Consider the following 20,440-nt stretch of genomic DNA (forward strand, 5'->3'; position numbering starts at 1 on the left):
CCAGGTGCAGGTGGTCCCCCAGTTTGGACCTGCACTTCATGGATGTTTTCCTCCTCAGTTCCGGCGGTGGTGGCGTCTCTGAAGGCTCAGACCGGAAACCGGTCAGATGTTCTGTGCGTGACCTGGGATTGTGGTGGTGGTGATGTCAGCGGATACCTGCTGTCCCTCTACAACTCTGACGGCTCTCAGCAGGCCAAGCATCAGCTGGGCTCAGAGGCCACAGAGTTTGTCTTCTCAGGCCTCGTACCAGGGCGACAGTACCGAGCTGAGGTCCTGAGTCAGAGCGGCGAGCTCCACAACCAGGCCAGCACCGTGGGCCGGACCGGTGAGACCTGCTGTCACAGTTCAGCCGACACATTCAGTACATGAGGTACGAAACTCTTCCATTCTCTCTAACCCCTTCTTAGCTCCCAACCCTCCCACCTCCTTCCTCTTCGGGGGGGTCACCAACACATCGCTGGAGATCACCTGGGGCGCCCCCGTGGACTCGGACTATGACGACTTCGACCTGCAGTGGACCCCTCAGGACCGGCTGTCCATCATCAACCCGTATCACAGTCGGACATCCAGCAGCCGTATCCTGAAAGGGATGTTTCCCGGGCGACGCTACACCTTCAGCCTGCGCACCGTCAGCGGCGCCACGCAGCCCGGCGCCGCGCCCACCTACAGCACAGCCGTGCACAACAGCATCCGAACCAGTAGGTGGCAGCACCTCACATCAGTTCTGTGTGATATGCCAACTTCATCTCTCAAGATTCAAGGAGAGCAGCTTAATTCACACACCTTCAAGTTACCTTCAGGTTCTGAACTTCACAAAAAGCCCCTGGTCAATCAGAAACTTAGCATGAAGAACTGGATCTGTTTGGTCCCAGGAGAACCGGTCCAGAAGTCCAGAGTTAGTGTGAGTTAGAGGTGTTCTCTGAGGAGATGAGTTTGTTGGCAGAACCAGACCAGAGGTTCCTGAGAGGAACTCAGAGGTCCAGAAGGAGCATCAGCCTCTATGACTGAGATTAAACGGCTGCTGCAGGCCCAGCAGCCTCTCTGCAGGCAGCATTAGGGACTGGATCTGATTCAGGCAGCCGTGGGCAGTAAGTGGAGGAGGGTCATGTGACCTTTGTGCTTGAACTCCAGCGGGTTCTCTGTTGGATACTATGTGGCTTTGCTGTTTGGATATTCACATGTTTGAAGTTTATGTATTTAAAATAAACGCTTTAAGCGACTTACAGGTAGGCAGATGAGGGGGGGGTCTTGCCTAAGGACCCCTACTGAAGGTAATACCTTTCGTGCAGGAGATTTGAACCCAGGTCTCCCACACGAGAGATGGCAATCATACCAATCATACCAATCATACCACTACACTATCCAGTCCTGATGCGTTTGTTTTCAGGTTATTTTCCCTCAACCTTTGTAGGGACAGTTTCACCCAGATGGGGGTGAACCGAGGGGGCTTTAGGGCTTCAGGGTTGGTGTCAGTCAAACAGCAGCTACTGAGCTGGGTGGCGGTTTCTGGTAAACCTCAAAGCTGAGACTTCCATCCGTCCTTAACGTGCTCAGACCAGTCCACAATCCTGCCAAAGCAAGTATAACCTGATGGCCACCAAGTTGATGTGCAAAGTCAGTGAAAGTCTCCACTCCTTGAGTTTGGATCTTGACCCGGTTTCCACCGGCTGTGTCGTTGGTTTACATCTGAACAGGGAAACAGGTTTAGAAGTTGGATCTCCTTTAGAAAGTCTGGGCAGTTCCGTATGAGATGTGGAGAGTTTCCTGTCAGGTGTGATCTGGTCTCTCCGGGGTAGTCAGTAACTTCCTCCTTCTCCAGGTTTTGGAGCTGTTCTGTGACTTTCTTCTTGAAGCTGTTTGTTGGGTCCTTCTTCAGGTTATTTTTCTGTACAGGACCACTGTCTGCTGGTAAAATCATGATGTCTCCGTCCCGTCCTCCCTTCAATTCAATTCAATTCAATTTTATTTATATAGCGCCAGATTACAACAATTGTCATCTCAAGGCACTTAAGTAATATAGTCCAATTCAAGCCAATTAGAATTCAATTCATTGTAATCATTATCCAATTAATTCATATGGAGCTAATTCAAAAATAATATCCTAGCTAAGGAAACCAACAGATTGGACCGAAACTGATCTTCAGTCCAATCTCCCGTCCTGAGCCTGAGGGACTGTGGAAAGGAACGACTCCCTTTAACAGGAAGAAACCTCTGGCAGAACCAGAACCAGGAAGAAACCTCTGGCAGAACCAGGAAGAAACCTCTGGCAGAACCAGAACCAGGAAGAAACCTCTGGCAGAACCAGAACCAGGAAGAAACCTCTGGCAGAACCAGAACCAGGAAGAAACCTCTGGCAGAACCAGGAAGAAACCTCTGGCAGAACCAGAACCAGGAAGAAACCTCTGGCAGAACCAGACTCAGGAAGGGTGGCCATCCGCCTCGACCAGCTGGGGTTTGAGAAGACAGAAAAGAGGGAAAAGAGGGGGAAAAACACCATAACACCATTCAAAGGATACCTGCTGGAACAGGAAAACACAAGTTAATAACCACAATAATGTCACAGGGACATAAAATCATTTGAGAAATTAAACAGGGGGAAAAAGAGAGCAAAGTGAGGAAAGGTGTGACAGATGAGGTCCCCCAGCAGGCTGGGCCTATAGCTTCCTTTCCTGTGGTCTAACTTACCGTTACCTTTATCCTCACCGGTTCTGCTTCTACTGCTTCTTTGTTTGTCTCACTGCACATTAAGTGGAAGTGAGGTTGGGTGAGGTCCCTATCGAATAAGCTCTTCTTGTGCTGTTATAACCGTGCCTTTTCCATGAAACTGGAAACCTTTTCTACAAAGATACTGAGTCAAAGTGCTGACAGTTTCTGGTGGGTCTGACCCAAGGATCAGAACCCACTGCTAACAGAGGTGATCCACTTCAGTGTTTGCCCACTGGAAACTCTGATTCTTGTGTATTAATCAGCTTTGACCAGTCCTCTGAAAAGATGTCAGTGTTACATCACAGACTCAGAGTTTATTCTGTTTTTATGAGTATTTTCCCACCCGATGCAGAGCCCGAGGGAGTCCACAGCCTCCACTGTCGCCCTCAGAGCTCCACCTCTATCGCCTGCTCCTGGGGGCCCCCAGAGGCTGACTATGACTCCTACACCATCGAGTGTCTCCACCAGGACTCCCACACTCTGGTCTATTCCCGGCGTACCAACAGGGACTCCACCAGCTACATCATCACCCAGCTGGAGCCCCACAAACGCTACACCATCTCTGTGAAGGTCATCTCTGACGGGACGACCAGCGAGGAGGCGGAGGACACCGTGGTCACCATGATCGACCGTAAGACCACGAGGGTGGAGGTGCACCAGCTCAAATGGTGGGTTGAGGTTAACTTCCTGTTGTGGTCCCTGCAGGTCCTCCTCGGCCCCCCCTCAGCACCCGGGTCAGTGAGAAGTTCGCGGTGGCCTCCAAGTCCTCCATCTCATTCTGGTTTAACTGCAGCTGGTTCAGCGACGTCAACGGAGCCATAAGGTTCTTCACTGTGGTAGTGACGGAGTCTGAAGGTGAGCAGGACCGGCCGAGCAGGGCCTCCACATTCACTCAGTCCCAGCTGAGTCCTGAAACCATGAAGGGGGTGCAGGTTTGGGTGTAACAGCAGCACAGTTTGTAGGATGAGAGTGAAACGCTCCATCAAATGTGATGCTGTGGAGCAGATCCTCAGTTTTTACCTCAACATCATCCTTCAGCTGTATTCTGGTTTCTGCTATTCAGCACCTCCTACCTGATGCTTGCTGTCATTGATCAGGGAGTCATGTGACTTTGGTCAGACAGAGACATCCAGCAAATGAAAGCGAAGTTAAAGAACTGGGTTTCTACAGTTTTACAGTTAAAGAGTTCAGACAGCAGGAAGAAGACAAAGACACCATCATCCCAGAGGGTTTAAGGCAGCTCAGTGCACTGCAAAGACATGTATGATGAAGACTTCAGGGCAGTTAGTTCCTGAGATCCTGGATGAAAACAGAGAAGGAAAAACTCCACTCAGACTAAACGCTAGGGACAGAGTTAGAAGCAGTGACCCCCTGCAGAGTCATGATGAGGAGGAGGATAAGGCTTGGGTGAGGATATGCAGGTGCAGTCCATAAGCTCCCAGTTTTCTCACGGGCGATTTTAATCTTGGGAGGTCACTCTAACTTTTATCAATAAGTAAATTGCGCCTCCAGTAATAAGAAAGCTTTGGACCTCTGTTATGACTCCATTTGACGGTCATATAAATAACTTTGCAGGGTTCCTCTTGGCGTGTCCGACCACGATGTTGTTTATCTGGCTCCAACAAACAAAACCGACACTTGGTTCTAGTGTGGTCAGCTGAGGCCATTCAGTGTCTCCAGGACAGACCGGGATTTATTTATTAATGATGGCTGAGATATTCACCGCATACATTCATTTTTAAGAATAAAGCTAAATAAATGTAGGTATAAATCTCTGAAGAACATCATTAATCAGAGAAATATACAGTAGGCGAGTCAAGAAACTGTCAAACACAGTTGTGCACCGAAGGTTTGAGTAAAATATGCAAAGAAAAAGGTTCCATTTGATGGCAAATCTGATTCAGAACTTTGTTTATGATCATTTTAAAAGACGTGATCTCAGTGAGGAACTGGCTGTGGACTCAGCATCCATCTGTTCCAAGGCTGCTTCGTCCAACTCAAGGGGAGGTGGAGCCTATCCCAGCTGTCATTGGGCTAGAAGGCAGGGCACACCTGGACAGGTAGCCTCAAAACAGTCATGAACGCTGATGGATTACCTGAGCAGTTGACAGGAGTCTGAAGAAATTTTGATGGGTGCCCAGCTGCTGCCCGTCTTCTGCCCGTCCACACACACACACAGAGAGACAGAGAAGCTGGTAGTTGCCAGATATTTCAAATCCAGTCTGAAAAATGAGATTTTGGCTTGTTCTGGTGAAACCTGCCTGCTTTAGACAGCATGAGTGAGGTTAACCACACAGAAGGCCTGAGCCAGAGAGAGACAGAGGAGGACAGGCTGTGTCCCCTGACAACAAACAGCTGTTTCAATGGATTTATAAGTCAAAATTTAAAAAAATGAACTTTTCAGTAAGAGAAAGCTCTGCTGAAGACACTGATGTGATTTATATCAAGGTCCTGTGTAAAATATAGGTTTTATAGCAGTTTGAATGCAGCCCTCACTGTCAGCTTAAAGAAGCCAAGGAGGGCCTGTTTCACATTGAAATGTGTGATTTTGCTCTGAATCTGAGGTGATTTGAGAGAAAAAGCATAAGTTAAAGCACAAATATGGAAAGAAGACATAAATAGCTTCATGTTAAGCTAGAATTTATCCAGTTTTAAGAGAAATTGTGGATGTTAAGGAGGTTTTAGGCTGTGATTAGTGTGGTTTCTGTGGATTTCCCTGTATTTCTAATGGAGAGGGCCTGTTTTTAATGAAAATGTGTGATTTTGCTCTGAATCTGAGGTGATTTGAGAGAAAAAGCATAAGTTAAAGCACAAATATGGAAAGAAGACATAAATAGCTTCATGTTAAGCTAGAATTTATCCAGTTTTAAGAGAAATTGTGGATGTTAAGGAGGTTTTAGGCTGTGATTAGTGTGGAGGATGATTGGTTTCTGTGGATTTCCCTGTATTTCTAATGGAGAGGGACAGTGCTGATTCTAAGGTTATTTTCTCAAAAACCATTTTAGTAATGAGAGAGAAAAATACAAGCACACTTCTGCAGACCCAGACGCACGTTTTGAGGTATCATATGTGTGCTTTATACAGCATGAGTGAGGTTAACCACACAGAAGCCAGAGAGAGACAGGAGGACAGGCTGTGTCCCCTGAGAACAAACAGCTGTTTCAATGGATTTAAAAGTCAAAATTTAAAAAAAATGAACTTTTCAGTAAGAGAAAGCTCTGCTGAAGACACTGATGTGATTTATATCAAGGTCCTGTGTAAAATATAGGTTTTATAGCAGTTTGAATGCAGCCCTCACTTTCAGCTTAAAGGAGAGAAGGAGGGCCTGTTTATAATGAAAATGTGTGATTTTGCTCTGAATCTGAGGTGATTTGAGAGAAAAAGCATAAGTTAAAGCACAAATATGGAAAGAAGACATAAATAGCTTCATGTTAAGCTAGAATTTATCCAGTTTTAAGAGAAATTGTGGATGTTAAGGAGGTTTGGGCCTGTGATTAGTGTGGAGGATGAGTGGTTTCTGTGGATTTCCCTGTATTTCTAATGGAGAGGGACAGTGCTGATTCTAAGGTTATTTTCTCAAAAACCATTTTAGTAATGAGAGAGAAAAATACAAGCACACTTCTGCAGACCCAGACGCACGTTTTGAGGTACCATATGTGTGCTTTATACAGCATGAGTGAGGTTAACCACACAGAAGCCAGAGAGAGACAGAGGAGGACAGGCTGTGTCCCCTGACAACAAACAGCTGTTTCAATGGATTTAAAAGTCAAAATTTAAAAAAAATGAACTTTTCAGTAAGAGAAAGGTCTGCTGAAGACACTGATGTGATTTATATCAAGGTCCTGTGTAAAATATAGGTTTTATAGCAGTTTGAATGCAGCCCTCACTTTCAGCTTAAAGGAGCGAAGGAGGGCCTGTTTATAATGAAAATGTGTGATTTTGCTCTGAATCTGAGGTGATTTGAGAGAAAAAGCATAAGTTAAAGCACAAATATGGGTTAAAAAAAAAGTCCTTGCTTTTGTTCCAGTGCCCAATATTAAAGCACCACGATCACTAAAAGACTTTCATCCAGTTGCTTTAACTTCTTGAACTGTAAACCCTAACCCCATTAAAATGAGACCCTCTACAGGCAGGGCCTGGAGGATCTGTAGGCAAACTGTAATGCTGTAAATAGTTTTACCTGCTTGCTTTTTATTCATTTTTCTTCTGCTTTTAAATCCATACAACCTCATATTTCAGCCGATCTTCTCTCCAAAGTTAGAGTTAATGGTGATTTTCAGATGTTCTCCACTGGCTCCCCCCAGGGGCCTGTCCTCTGCTCTCTTATCTGTTCTCTATACAAATGAGTGTTGGAGCCGTCTTTGGGACAGTCTCTCTGCTCCATGAGCCCAGCGCTCAGTATAGCTGTTCGCTCTGTTGGTCCCGGTCAGGCAGACGCCATCTATGCTGAAGCTCGACAGCAGATATCCTTTTTAATGAAAACAATCCTTTATGAAATTGTTTTACTTTTGTTTTATCGAGTCTGTTTTAACTGATTTCCGTGTTTGAATCATTTCCTCTGAGGAATAAGAAGAAGTTGGATCATATTGTGAACCTGTGCAGTACAACTGCTGGTATAAAGTTAAATAAACTCGCTTCCTTGTGTATTTAGGAATATGCAGCAGGCAGAGAGGATTCTGGGAGATTGAACACACCTCAGGAAGGAGGTTCCTCTGCTCCGATGTAGAACAAATAGATTTAAGTTCTTATTTGGTCCAATTGACTTTTAACCTGTGTCTCAAATGCTGAGGTGCACTTTTTGTATGTGTGTGCACGTGCACGTGCACGAGTGTGTGTGTGCTGGGAGGCTGCAAAGCAAGTTGCCCCTTCGGGATAACAAAGTTTATCTTGATCTTGTATGAAAGACGATGGGCTGACTGAGGGTGGGAAATGGAGGCTGAGGACTGAATTGTTTGACTTTGAGGGAAAACTGAGGTGATGAAGGGAAAAACACCTCCAGGAACAGGTGATATCCAACAGAGAGAGCCAGAGACAGAATGGGAGAGGACCAAGCTTCCTCTGAACTTGTTTTTCCATGAGACTCCATCCAGAAAGCATCTGTCCTCTCCCTGCAGGTGTCAATGACCGACAACCGGAGCAGCTGCACCCCCTGCCCTCCTACCTGGACTACAGATCTAACAGCTCCATCAGGTCCTTCCAGACCAGCTACTTCCCCAGCCGCTGCTCTGAAGGCCCTGACAGCAGCGCCCACGTCTTCAATATCAGCCTGGGGACAGGGATGGATGTGCTGGGGGGTTCCTGCGACCACAGAGATCCAGACCTGAAGCCAGAGTCCACCAGAGACCACTTCTGTGATGGACCGTTGAAGCCAAAGACTGCCTACAGGTACTGAGAACCTAACCCAAGAGACAGCCCCACCCAAGTCAACCCTGATACATTCCTGCAGGCTGTTTCAGGGAGAAGTCAGATTATCTGCCCATGTTGCTGTGGAGGTAAGATAGGTTTGTTTCTGCTGTCTCAGGATCAGCGTCCGAGCTTTCACTCAGCTGTTTGATGACGACACAAAGGACTCGAGCGTGGCGTCTCCTCTGTTCACCGACACCTTCCTGTCACTGCCGGTCGTCACTGAGACCGGTGAGGACCAAGCTGTTAAATACTCAGATCAAAAACTGTGTGTTAGGAGGTCAGGTGTGGAGGCAGAGATGAAGATAAACTGGTTAAAGTCTTGTTTCCACCTGCAGAACCACTGAGTGGCGTCATCGAAGGCATCAGCGCTGGACTGTTCCTCATCCTCATGATGGTTGGCATCACTGCTCTGCTCATCTGCAGACACAGGGCACGGACAGTGTAAGTAAAGCAGACTGTGGCAGGTAAAGCTGGCACTCATCATAACTCTGACTGTAGCTGTTGCTTCTTCATCAGGGTGGAGGAGAGACCTGTGGTCAGGATGAACGTGAGAGCGCCTTCAGGAGTCCAGTTGGGTGTCAGAGGGTACGAAACAACCAATAATCACTCATTGATGATCAATACAGTACTGACCAAACTTAAAGGGGCTGAAACTACAGACTGTTTAAAACAGAGGCGGGTTAAGCTAACCCTAACCCAAACAGAGGCGGGTTAGGCTAACCCTAACCCAAACAGAGGCGGGTTAGGCTAACCTTAACCCAAACAGAGGCGGGTTAGGCTAACCCTAACCCAAACAGAGGTGGGTTAGGCTAACCCTAACCCTAACCCAAACAGAGGCGGGTTAGGCTAACCCTAACCCAAACAGAGGTGGGTTAGGCTAACCCTAACCCTAACCCAAACAGAGGTGGGTTAGGCTAACCCTAACCCAAACAGAGGCAGGTTAGGCTAACCCTAACCCAAAAAGAGGTGAGTTAGGCTAACCCTAACCCAAAAAGAGGTGGGTTAGGCTAACCCTAACCCAAACAGAGGTGGGTTAGAATAACCCTAACCCTAACCCAAACAGAGGTGGGTTAGGCTAACCCTAACCCAAAAAGAGGTGAGTTAGGCTAACCCTAACCCAAAAAGAGGTGGGTTAGGCTAACCCTAACCCTAACCCAAACAGAGGTGGGTTAGGCTAACCCTAACCCAAACAGAGGCGGGTTAGGCTAACCCTAACCCAAACAGAGGTGGGTTAGGCTAACCCTAACCCAAACAGAGGCGGGTTAGGCTAACCCTAACCCAAACAGAGGCAGGTTAGGCTAACCCTAACCCAAAAAGAGGTGAGTTAGGCTAACCCTAACCCAAAAAGAGGTGGGTTAGGCTAACCCTAACCCTAACCCAAACAGAGGTGGGTTAGGCTAACCCTAACCCAAACAGAGGCGGGTTAGGCTAACCCTAACCCAAACAGAGGTGGGTTAGGCTAACCCTAACCCAAACAGAGGCGGGTTAGGCTAACCCTAACCCAAACAGAGGTGGGTTAGGCTAACCCTAACCCAAACAGAGGCGGGTTAGGCTAACCCTAACCCAAACAGAGGCGGGTTAGGCTAACCCTAACCCAAAAAGAGGTGAGTTAGGCTAACCCTAACCCAAAAAGAGGTGGGTTAGGCTAACCCTAACCCAAACAGAGGTGGGTTAGGCTAACCCTAACCCTAACCCAAACAGAGGTGGGTTAGGCTAACCCTAACCCAAAAAGAGGTGAGTTAGGCTAACCCTAACCCAAAAAGAGGTGGGTTAGGCTAACCCTAACCCTAACCCAAACAGAGGTGGGTTAGGCTAACCCTAACCCTAACCCAAACAGAGGTGGGTTAGGCTAACCCTAACCCAAAAAGAGGTGAGTTAGGCTAACCCTAACCCAAAAAGAGGTGGGTTAGGCTAACCCTAACCCTAACCCAAACAGAGGTGGGTTAGGCTAACCCTAACCCAAACAGAGGCAGGTTAGGCTAACCCTAACCCAAACAGAGGTGGGTTAGGCTAACCCTAACCCTAACCCAAACAGAGGCGGGTTAGGCTAACCCTAACCCAAACAGAGGTGGGTTAGGCTAACCCTAACCCTAACTCAAACAGAGGCGGGTTAGGCTAACCCTAACCCAAACAGAGGCAGGTTAGGCTAACCCTAACCCAAACAGAGATGGGTTAGGCTAACCCTAACCCTAACCCAAAAAGAGGTGGGTTAGGCTAACCCTAACCCTAACCCAAACAGAAGCGGGTTAGGCTAACCCTAACCCTAACCCAAACAGAAGCGGGTTAGGCTAACCCTAACCCTAACCCAAACAGAAGCGGGTTAGGCTAACCCTAACCCTAACCACCAGGAACCCCTTATGAGACTCAGATTTAGGTTCAATATAGACCCTCCCCTGTAATTTGACCCTAACCCTAACCAGTGAGACCCCTGACCAGTTAAACCCCATTTGGATGGTCTCCCGATGCCCTAATCCTAACCCTAACCCTACCCAGGACTTTTATTTAACCCTAATAGGTTTCACCCCAATTTGAAGAACCCTAGGCAACCTGTAAAACCCTAGCTGGCCATGGGAACCCTCTTATAGGTCCCACAAAACCAGGGCTAAATTTTCCAGCACCATACAAGTGATGCAATATATGAGAACAATTTTCAATTAAAACAAAATAATTTTTAATTTTCCTCCTTGAGAGGACTGTTTAGTCCCCATCAGAGGCTGTGTGGGAGATCGGAGCGCCAAAAGCAGGAACAGTGATGGCCTGTGCACTGAATTCTGCCGCCTTCGGCAACAGAATTCCTCTTCTATTTCCCCTAACCCTCATTAGTTCCAACATGTTCGTCCAGCTCTTTCTTTTTAGTACTACACACTTTTCCAGCCTTTTGTTGCCCCTGTACCAACATTTTTTAGATGTGTTGCTGCCATCAGATTCAAAATGAGCTGATATTCGTAAAGAAACAGTAAAATGTCTCACTTTAAACATCTGTTACATTTTCTGTGTTCAGTCATGAATAAAATATCAGTTTTAAAAGAAATCTAACAATCATTTAGTTACATTTTACCCAAAGTCCCAGTTTTTTGGGGATTGTTCCTGCCAGTGGAACGTTTTTTTGTTAAATGTGACTCTAACGTTTCTTCTTCTTCTTCTTGTTCCTCAGCAGCAGACGAATTTCCAGGTGGGATATTCAGACTTTTCAGTTTGTCTTAAACCTTCCGGTTTCTCTCTGGTGTTAATTATTTATTTATTTTTGTCTCCTTTAGTCCCATAAAGATCGTGACCTTTGAGTCTCACTACAGCAAACTTCTGGCTGACTCCAGCTATCTGCTGTCAGAGGAGTACGAGGTCAGTGATCAGCTTCCATTTACTGAGATCTGAGATCTGAAGCAGGGTTAGGGTCTTCCAGATCAGCTCTGGACTTTGTGTCACCAAACCTTAATTTCTTACAAAGCTGTGTCACCATGGCAACTGATGCTGGAAGCTTGACCTGTTAGGTGTCTTTTTTATGACCCATATTAATGTCATTGAATGCTGATTAAACACTTCCACTTTGCTCAAAAGCCAGATGTTCGTGATTTTTAAGGTTCGGTGAGACGGATAATCAGAAGATACTCTGGATGTGCTGAACCCGTCTCACAGTTCCCCAGATCTCAGTCTCTTCTGCCACTGATGAAGCCAGTTAGTATCTTCTCCTAAAAGCTGAACCATTTCTCCTTTTGACTGTTTTCTTCCCATCAGGACCTGAAGGATGTCGGTCGGAACCAGCCCCTGGACTCGGCTCTGCTACCAGAGAACCGTGGGAAGAACCGATACAACAACATCCTGCCCTGTGAGTGACATCAACACCGCCTCACCGGTCACCTTTTTGTGTCTGGGTCTCACTCTGTTTCTGTCTGTGCTCAGATGACTCCACAAGGGTGAAGCTGTCCTACGTGGATGATGATCCCTGCTCAGACTACATCAATGCCAGCTACATCCCAGTAAGAAGCCACTCCTCTTTAACTGGCACTAACTGAAACTGAGGTCGCGGGGGCAGCAGCTTTAATAGAGAAACCCAGATGTTCCTGTCCAGTAAAACCATCTAATTCAATTTAATTTTATTTATAAAGCTCCAAATTACAACAATCTCAAGGTACTTCAAATATACAGTCCAATACAAGCCAATTACAATCCAATTTATCCCCCATCCTGAGCTGCACGAGGCAACTGTGGAGAGAAAAAACTCCCTTTTAACAGGAAGAAACCTCCATCAGAACCAGAACCAGGAAGAAACCTCCATCAGAACCAGAACCAGGAAGAAACCTCCATCAGAACCAGAACCAGGAAGAAACCTCCATCAGAACCAGAACCAGGAAGGGTCCATCTGCCTGGACCAGCTGGGGCTGAGAGGACAGGAAAGAGGGGACAACAAGCAGCGTAACACCAGGCCAGAGACACCTGCTGAGAGAGAGAAACACAAGTTAATGACAGCAATGATGTCATCTGTACATGGAGGGAGGAGAGGTGCATCATGGGAGCTCCCCCAGCAGGCTGGGCCTATAGCAGCAGAACTATGGGATGTTTCAGGCTCACCTGAGCCATCCCTAACTATAAGCTTTATCAGAAAGGAAAGTTTCAGCCTGATCTTAAAGGTAGAGAGGGGGTCTGCTTCCTGAAGCCAAACTGGCAGCTGGTTCCACAGAGAGGGGCCTGATAACTGAAGGCTCTGCCTCCCATTCTGCTTTTAGGGGCCTGATAACTGAAGGCTCTGCCTCCCATTCTGCTTTTAGGGGCCTGATAACTGAAGGCTCTGCCTCCCATTCTGCTTTTAGGGGCCTGATAACTGAAGGCTCTGCCTCCCATTCTGCTTTTAGGGGCCTGATAACTGAAGGCTCTGCCTCCCATTCTGCTTTTAGGGGCCTGATAACTGAAGGCTCTGCCTCCCATTCTGCTGTTAGGGGCCTGATAACTGAAGGCTCTGCCTCCCATTCTGCTTTTAGGGGCCTGATAACTGAAGGCTCTGCCTCCCATTCTGCTTTTAGGGGCCTGATAACTGAAGGCTCTGCCTCCCATTCTGCTTTTAGGGGCCTGATAACTGAAGGCTCTGCCTCCCATTCTGCTTTTAGGGGCCTGATAACTGAAGGCTCTGCCTCCCATTCTGCTTTTAGGGGCCTGATAACTGAAGGCTCTGCCTCCCATTCTGCTTTTAGGGGCCTGATAACTGAAGGCTCTGCCTCCCATTCTGCTTTTAGAAACTCTGGGAACCACAAGGAAACCTGCAGCCTGGAAATATCCAACTGTGAGATCTTTAAGATGTGATGGAGCTCGGTCATTAAGAGCTTTATATGTGAGGAGAAGAACCTTAAATTCTATTCTGAATTTAACAATATTACCAAGGTGAAAGAAGGCAGAAACCTGTTTTATTTGTGCATTCTCCTCAGTACAGCTACCTGGCAGGTAGATTGGATTTTTGGACTGGATTTGAGTTTTATTTTACCTGGTTGTTGACTTTGTTTTGGACTGGTCTGAGGTTTGCTCTGGTTTTGAACTTGAATATGAACTTGGTTTTGCCTGTGGACTGGTTTCGTACTTGAGTTTGGATCTAGTCTGGATTGTGATTGTAATTTGCATTGGACTTGGTTTCGAACTCATTAATGACCTGGTTTCAGACCGGCTTTGGAGTCGATTGGGACAGACAGGTAGGCATGAAGGGTGAGGGGGTGTTGCCTAAGGACCCCTACTGGAGGTAATACCTTTCATGTAGGGGGTTTGAACCCAGGTCTGGGTGGCAAGGTGGCATTCATACCACGACACTATCCAGTCCCACCCCACCCCCCCGTCCCTCCACGCTGCCATCATGTTCCGTCTCCAGTCTGATGAGTGATGAGTGGAGGGTCCGGGCTGTGAGGATCATGACAGTCGGGACTTTTCCTAAACCGGGACCCTGTTTATTAGAAGGTTTTAACATTTCTGTACTTTCAGGTGACAGAAGGAGAAATGTGGTCCAGTTAAAACACAGAGAGTTGCACTCTAATAGATCTTTAAATAAAGTAAATATACCCTGTGAGCCACAGACTGCTCCCAAACACAAGGGGGCAAATAATACCTCTAAAACACTTCAGTTGGCTTTATTAAATGAATGGTCTTTAGCTGGAAAACAGTCTTAATTAATGATTTTATCACTGAGCATTTTATATTTTTAACTGAAACTTGGTTGGACCAGAATAACAGTGCTGCTGTTCTCATTGAGTCGAGTTTTATCAGCGAGGCCAAAGTGAGCAGGAGAGGGGGGTGGGGGGGGGTTACAGTCTTATTCAATGAATCATTTCACTGGAAGCAGTTATCTCCTGGAAGTTTTCAGTCCTTTGAATATATGGCTATACAGCTGAAGGCCTCACCCAGAGTCCTGTTTCTGAATGTTTACAGGCCCCCCAAATATCTATATCCCATCTATATCCAAATATCCCCCAAATGTCTATGATCTGTGTTGATTTTGACTGTATAATTATTGTTGGTGATTTTAACATCCATATGGACAACCCTCAGGACAGAGGGACTAAAGACCTGAGTAACACTTTGGGCTGACTCAGCATGTAACAGAGCCACGCACAATAGGGGGCACACTCTAGACTTAGTGATCTCTAAGGGTCTAAGCATTTCAAAGATTACTGTGTCTGATGTGGGCCTGTCTGACCATTCCTGTGTTTTCTTTGAGAGAACGATCTCAGTGCACACAAATGTCTCAACAGCAGTGATCTCAAAACGGTGAATAACTGGAAACAGTAGTAAGATCTTTAACCAGGTTTTCTCTTTAACACCTGCCCTGTCCGGGGGTTCAGTCAGTGAGCTCGTCAGTAGCTTCAATGCTAAAATGTTAAATGTTATGGATACTATTGCTCCCATTAAGGTGAAGGTTATCTCTGGAAGGAAGAAGTCTCCATGGCGAAATTCCACACTGGTGAAAAATGGGAAAAGAAAGAATCGGAAAACTGAGCACAGATTGAGAAAAACAACCAAATAAAGTACCAGAGCTATGCAGATGACACACAGATATATATTACAATGTCACCAGGAGACAGAGGGCCTGTACAGACCCTTGGAAAATGCATTGAGGAGATTAATGACTGGATGTGCCACAACTTCCTCCAGCTAAACAAAAACAAAACTGAGGTAACTGTCTTTGGAGCCAAAGATAAACGATTGAAAGTCACCACAGAGCTTCAATCTATACCTAAAAAACTACCTAAAAACTACCAACCAGGCCAGAAATCTGGGTGTAGTGATGGACTCAGACCTGAAAACACATTAAGGCAACAACAAAGTCAGCCGACTATCACCTTAAGAATATATCAAGGCTAAAAGATCTGAGCAGAACCTGGAAAAACTGGTCCATGCATTCATCTTCAGTAGGTTTGGCATCTTTAAAAAGTCAGTCAGACACCTGCAGCTCATCCAGAACTCAGCTGCTGGAGTCCTACTGAGACCAAAGAAGTGGAGCAGCTCAGTCCAGCTGTGAGGTCTTTCCACCGGCTGCTGGTCCATCAGAGGATAGACTTTAAGGTTCTGATGCCGGTCCATCAGAGGATAGACTTTAAAGTTCTGATGCCGGTCCATCAGAGGATAGACTTTAAAGTTCTGCTGCTGGTCCATCAGAGGATAGACTTTAAAGTTCTGCTGCCGGTCCATCAGAGGATAGACTTTAAAGTTCTGATGCCGGTCCATCAGAGGATAGACTTTAAAGTTCTGATGCTGCTCCATCAGAGGATAGACTTTAAGGTTCTGATGCCGGTCCATCAGAGGATAGACTTTAAGGTTCTGATGCCGGTCCATCAGAGGATAGACTTTAAAGTTCTGATGCCGGTCCATCAGAGGATAGACTTTAAAGTTCTGCTGCCGGTCCATCAGAGGATAGACTTTAAAGTTCTGATGCCGGTCCATCAGAGGATAGACTTTAAAGTTCTGATGCCGGTCCATCAGAGGATAGACTTTAAAGTTCTGCTGCCGGTCCATCAGAGGATAGACTTTAAAGTTCTGATGCCGGTCCATCAGAGGATAGACTTTAAAGTTCTGATGCCGGTCCATCAGAGGATAGACTTTAAAGTTCTGCTGCCGGTCCATCAGAGGATAGACTTTAAAGTTCTGATGCCGGTCCATCAGAGGATAGACTTTAAAGTTCTGATGCTGCTCCATCAGAGGATAGACTTTAAGGTTCTGATGCCGGTCCATCAGAGGATAGACTTTAAGGTTCTGATGCCGGTCCATCAGAGGATAGACTTTAAAGTTCTGATGCCGGTCCATCAGAGGATAGACTTTAAAGTTCTGATGCCGGTCCATCAGAGGATAGACTTTAAAGTTCTGATGCTGGTCCATAAAGCTCTGAATGGTCCAAAATACATCAGTGACCTCCTGACCCACTATGAACCTCCCAGACCCCTCAGGTCATCTGGATCCGGTTCTTTATCAGTTCCCAGAGTCAGAACCAGACCTGGAGAAGCTGCATTCAGCTTCTATGCTCCACATGTCTGGAACAAACTCCCAGAAAGCCTCAGATCAGCTGAAACTCTCAGTATTTAAGTCCAGGTTGAAGAAACATCTGAATAAAGCTCCAAATAAGTTTCAAAACGTAATAATATTTCAACTTCTGATCTTATCTTTCATATATATTAATTTATTACATTTCTATTCAATCTTATCTTTATTGTTCTGATTTTATCTATTGTTCTTCTTTCTTTCTTTTTTGTATAAATTTGAAATCGTGCTTTTCCTTTCTACTGTTTTAAAGTCTCTGTAAAGCACTTTGAATCAGCTTCTTGTTGTTAAATCGTTTTAACAGATAAACTTGCCTTCATCTGCCAGGTACACATCACCCTTTTCTTTACATGGATGTTTCTGTACTTGAACAGAATCCGGCCCGTTGGTATTTAAAACAATCACACGTATAAATGTTCTCATTGTGTTACCAGGGTAATAAGTTCCGCCGGGAGTACATCGCCACACAGGGTCCCCTGCCAGGAACAAAGGATGATTTCTGGAAGATGGTGTGGGAGCAAAACGTCCACAACGTGGTGATGGTCACACAGTGTGTGGAAAAAGGCCGGGTGGGTACGAGACGGGAAGCCTCTTTACTGTGAAACCAGCTGAGAAAGCTTCTGACAAACCCAAACGAAGCTTGATTCAGACACCTGGGGACCTGATTTAGTTGGTAATGAAGTAATAATCTTCCTTCTTCTACATCCAGGTGAAGTGCGATCATTACTGGCCTTTCGATCAGGATCCTCTGTACTACGGAGACCTGATCGTCCAGATGCTGTCAGAATCGGTTCTGCCTGAGTGGACCATCAGAGAGTTCAGAATCTGCAGCGTACGTTTGAATCCCAGCAGCCGACACCTTTGATTTACTTCAAGTAACCAAACATAAATGTTTAAAAAGTATTCAGTTGGTGTTAGCTACTATTCTCAGATCAGTTTTCCTGTTCCTGTTGGTTCAGGAGGAGCAGCTTGGTTTCAGCCGCCTGGTTCGCCAGTTTCACTACACGGTGTGGCCTGACCACGGCGTCCCAGAGACCACGCAGTCCCTCATCCAGTTTGTCCGAACTGTCCGGGACTACGTCAACCGGAGCCCTGGCTCTGGTCCCACCGTAGTGCACTGCAGGTACAGACAGTTCTGTGGTTAAAGGGCAGCTTCACTCCAACACTGCAAAGTTATGACCTTCTGAATCTTCACTAGGCTGATCTTTCAAGGTCTAAGACATGAGCTTCTTCTCTGTTCTCTGTTTGGGGGAAATGACTCTCAGACTCCAATCCTGCAACAAGGCAGTTGGACCCAGACTAATGTGTGTTTTTGGTATGCGTGTCAGTGCTGGTGTGGGTCGCACAGGGACCTTCATCGTCCTGGATCGAGTGCTGCAGCAGCTGGACAGCAGGGACACGGTGGACATCTACGGTGGCGTCTTTGATCTGCGACTCCACCGATCGCACATGGTACAGACTGAGGTAGGACTGCGGCATCATGGGAACCAGTGCGTTTGTGACATCATTCACCAGCAGGTTTAGAAACCTTTCAACGGATATTTATACAATTAACAAGGCAGGCAGCCATGTTTAAGGTTTTAAAACCTCATTTCACCCAGAAATTTGTCCTCTGCTTTTAACCCTAGGGACTGGATAGTGTAGTGTTAGGATTGCCACCTTTCATGTGGTTGACCTGGGTTCAAATCCCCTGCATGAAAGCTACCTGCCTCCAGTAGGGGTCCTTAGGAAAGACCCCCTTACCCTAACTGCCTACCAGTATAAGTTGCTTTGGATAAAAGTGTTTGCTAAATGCATAAACATAAGCTCATTCAGGTTGGCACCTGTTGACATTCATAGAGACAGATGCCATACACTGGAGTGTTGGGCAGCCATTCTCAGGGAGCATGGGGGTATGGTGCCTTGCTCAAGGGCACCTCAGCCATGACAAGGAGGTGAACTGCCACCCCTCCAGCTGTCAGTTCACCAACCTTTTTGAGATAACCGTTATTGGACGACTCTCACCACTGAGCCACGGCCGTCCGTTAAGTTGAGAGATGAGAAATAAACAAAAAAGGTCTAAAATATAAAATAGATCAGACAAATACTGCATTTGTGTGTTGTTCCTCCCCAACAATCTTTGCCTGAGTGTTTCTATTTATTCTAAAAATTGATAGCAGCACAGATTTGTTGGTTGATATCAGTCTATTTTTGACTGAAAAATAACTTATTATTGTGCATGCTTAGGATGGGAGATTGGATCAAAGCAAAGTTTCAGTGCAATCTGTTGGTTTCCTTAGCTAGTCTACCTTCTGTGAATTGGCTCTGTATGTATAAATTGGGGGCTGCTGGTGGTCAGCACTGGCTGGGGCCGTTCTGTGTTGAGTTTGCATGTTCTCCCCTTGTACAGGTGGGTTCTCTCCGAGTACTACCTTTAAGACATGCATGTTAGCTTAATTGGTGTCTCTAAAGTTGTCCCCAGTCCTGTTGGGGTTTGTCTTTACTCAGGTCCTGTTGGGGTTTGTCTTTACTCAGGTCCTGTTGGGGTTTGTCTTTACTCAGGTCCTGTTGGGGTTTGTTTCACCTCAGTCCTGTTGGGGTTTGTTTCACCTCAGTCCTGTTGGGGTTTGTCTTTACTCAGGTCCTCTGCGGTTTCTAACGTGCTCCTCCTCTCCCACCAGGGTCAGTATCTGTACCTGCATCTGTGCGTTCGGGATGTCTTGAGAGCCCGGAAGCTGCGCAACGAGCAGGAGAATCTCCTCCAACCCGTCCTGAGAATGTGAACTCCATCTGTAATAGAGGTGAGTCAGACATCAATAACACTGCAGCTCATCTCTTCCCATCATCAGACCTGATAAGCAAACTTATTGATCCTTTCCCACAGAAACGCTGTGATTCTACTGCCTGCTCAGAGACCGTTGAGCTCCACCCATAAACACAGCAATATATTTTTCTATTAGTGTTCATATATTAATCTGCAGATATTTCACAGAGAAATTTTATGATAATTTATGTAAATTGTGAACTGAAATTGCGTGTCTCTTGTTGTACATTTTGTATTCTGTGTCTGTTAATCAGTTCAGCTGCTGGAGTAAACACTAAGAGACAGTCTCTGAAGAGTTTAGCTCTGATGGATAGTCAGTACTTCACTTGCTGATTCTGTATCTGTACATGTACAGGTAGCTGTAACTGTGCCAGAAGCTATACCTGTCTGTAAGCAGCTCATTAAACACACTACACAGATACCTGATTTGTGTGATTATTCAACCAGAATCAATGTGAGCCTGCTGCAGCAAGGCCCAGACTCACTAAGCAGGAATGTTTCAGCATGAGCTCAGAAACTCCACAACACTGTAGCACACCACAGGACACAGTGGCTGAGTGTCTGCAGCGAACAGCAGTAAAACTGCAGAAACACACTGAGCAACAGGTTGTTGTCAGATACAAACTTTCTAACCCTACTTTTAATCCAGGTGCTTAACATGTACAAAAGAAACCTGCTGCTCCAACTGATATATGTTGTAATCTTTCCAAATGACTATATTCACAGTAATTAATTCAACTAAAGGAAGCTAAACGTGTCTAAAGATGTTTTTCTCCTCATGGGCTTTAGTAGCCACAGTTTTTAGTCTACCTGCATCATTATTTCATCAACATTCAGGAAGATCACCATCCTCCCTGGCAAATAACTCCCTGAACTAACAGACCTACACTTTTTCAGCTAGAGGCCTCCAAAGCATAAGAACACACCAACAAGTTCTTAGACTCCAATAAAATGACCAAAACCAAAAGTAACACTTTTATTTAACTTGCCTTTATCTTTACATTTAGGTGTTCAAAACTAAGT

The 20,440-nt window shown here is 46.0% G+C and overlaps 1 protein-coding gene across 3 annotated transcripts in view; it reads left to right on the forward strand.

The window, feature by feature from the left end:
* Nucleotides 1–19,841, forward strand: part of LOC140307783 (receptor-type tyrosine-protein phosphatase beta-like) — a 66,123-nt gene extending 46,282 nt beyond the window's left edge. For 2 of the 3 annotated variants that reach the window (XM_072386793.1, XM_072386791.1), the window contains exons 14-31: nucleotides 59–325; nucleotides 408–698; nucleotides 3,059–3,337; nucleotides 3,412–3,561; nucleotides 7,821–8,091; nucleotides 8,228–8,340; nucleotides 8,448–8,553; nucleotides 8,629–8,697; nucleotides 11,267–11,284; nucleotides 11,370–11,451; nucleotides 11,845–11,935; nucleotides 12,010–12,086; nucleotides 17,049–17,183; nucleotides 17,324–17,446; nucleotides 17,574–17,737; nucleotides 17,943–18,078; nucleotides 19,275–19,394; nucleotides 19,478–19,841. In XM_072386793.1, the coding sequence (XP_072242894.1) occupies nucleotides 59–325; nucleotides 408–698; nucleotides 3,059–3,337; nucleotides 3,412–3,561; nucleotides 7,821–8,091; nucleotides 8,228–8,340; nucleotides 8,448–8,553; nucleotides 8,629–8,697; nucleotides 11,267–11,284; nucleotides 11,370–11,451; nucleotides 11,845–11,935; nucleotides 12,010–12,086; nucleotides 17,049–17,183; nucleotides 17,324–17,446; nucleotides 17,574–17,737; nucleotides 17,943–18,078; nucleotides 19,275–19,376 (2,474 nt within the window). In that variant the 3' untranslated portion in view covers nucleotides 19,377–19,394; nucleotides 19,478–19,841. The remainder of the gene's footprint in view (nucleotides 1–58; nucleotides 326–407; nucleotides 699–3,058; nucleotides 3,338–3,411; nucleotides 3,562–7,820; nucleotides 8,092–8,227; nucleotides 8,341–8,447; nucleotides 8,554–8,628; nucleotides 8,698–11,266; nucleotides 11,285–11,369; nucleotides 11,452–11,844; nucleotides 11,936–12,009; nucleotides 12,087–17,048; nucleotides 17,184–17,323; nucleotides 17,447–17,573; nucleotides 17,738–17,942; nucleotides 18,079–19,274; nucleotides 19,395–19,477) is intronic. The other variant, XM_072386792.1, reaches the window with a different exon arrangement.
* Nucleotides 19,842–20,440: the final 599 nt, after the last annotated feature.

The sequence above is a fragment of the Leuresthes tenuis genome, unplaced genomic scaffold, assembly GCF_036924035.1.
Source record: "Leuresthes tenuis unplaced genomic scaffold, fLeuTen1.0.hap1 SCAF_5, whole genome shotgun sequence".
NCBI lineage: Eukaryota > Metazoa > Chordata > Actinopteri > Atheriniformes > Atherinopsidae > Leuresthes > Leuresthes tenuis.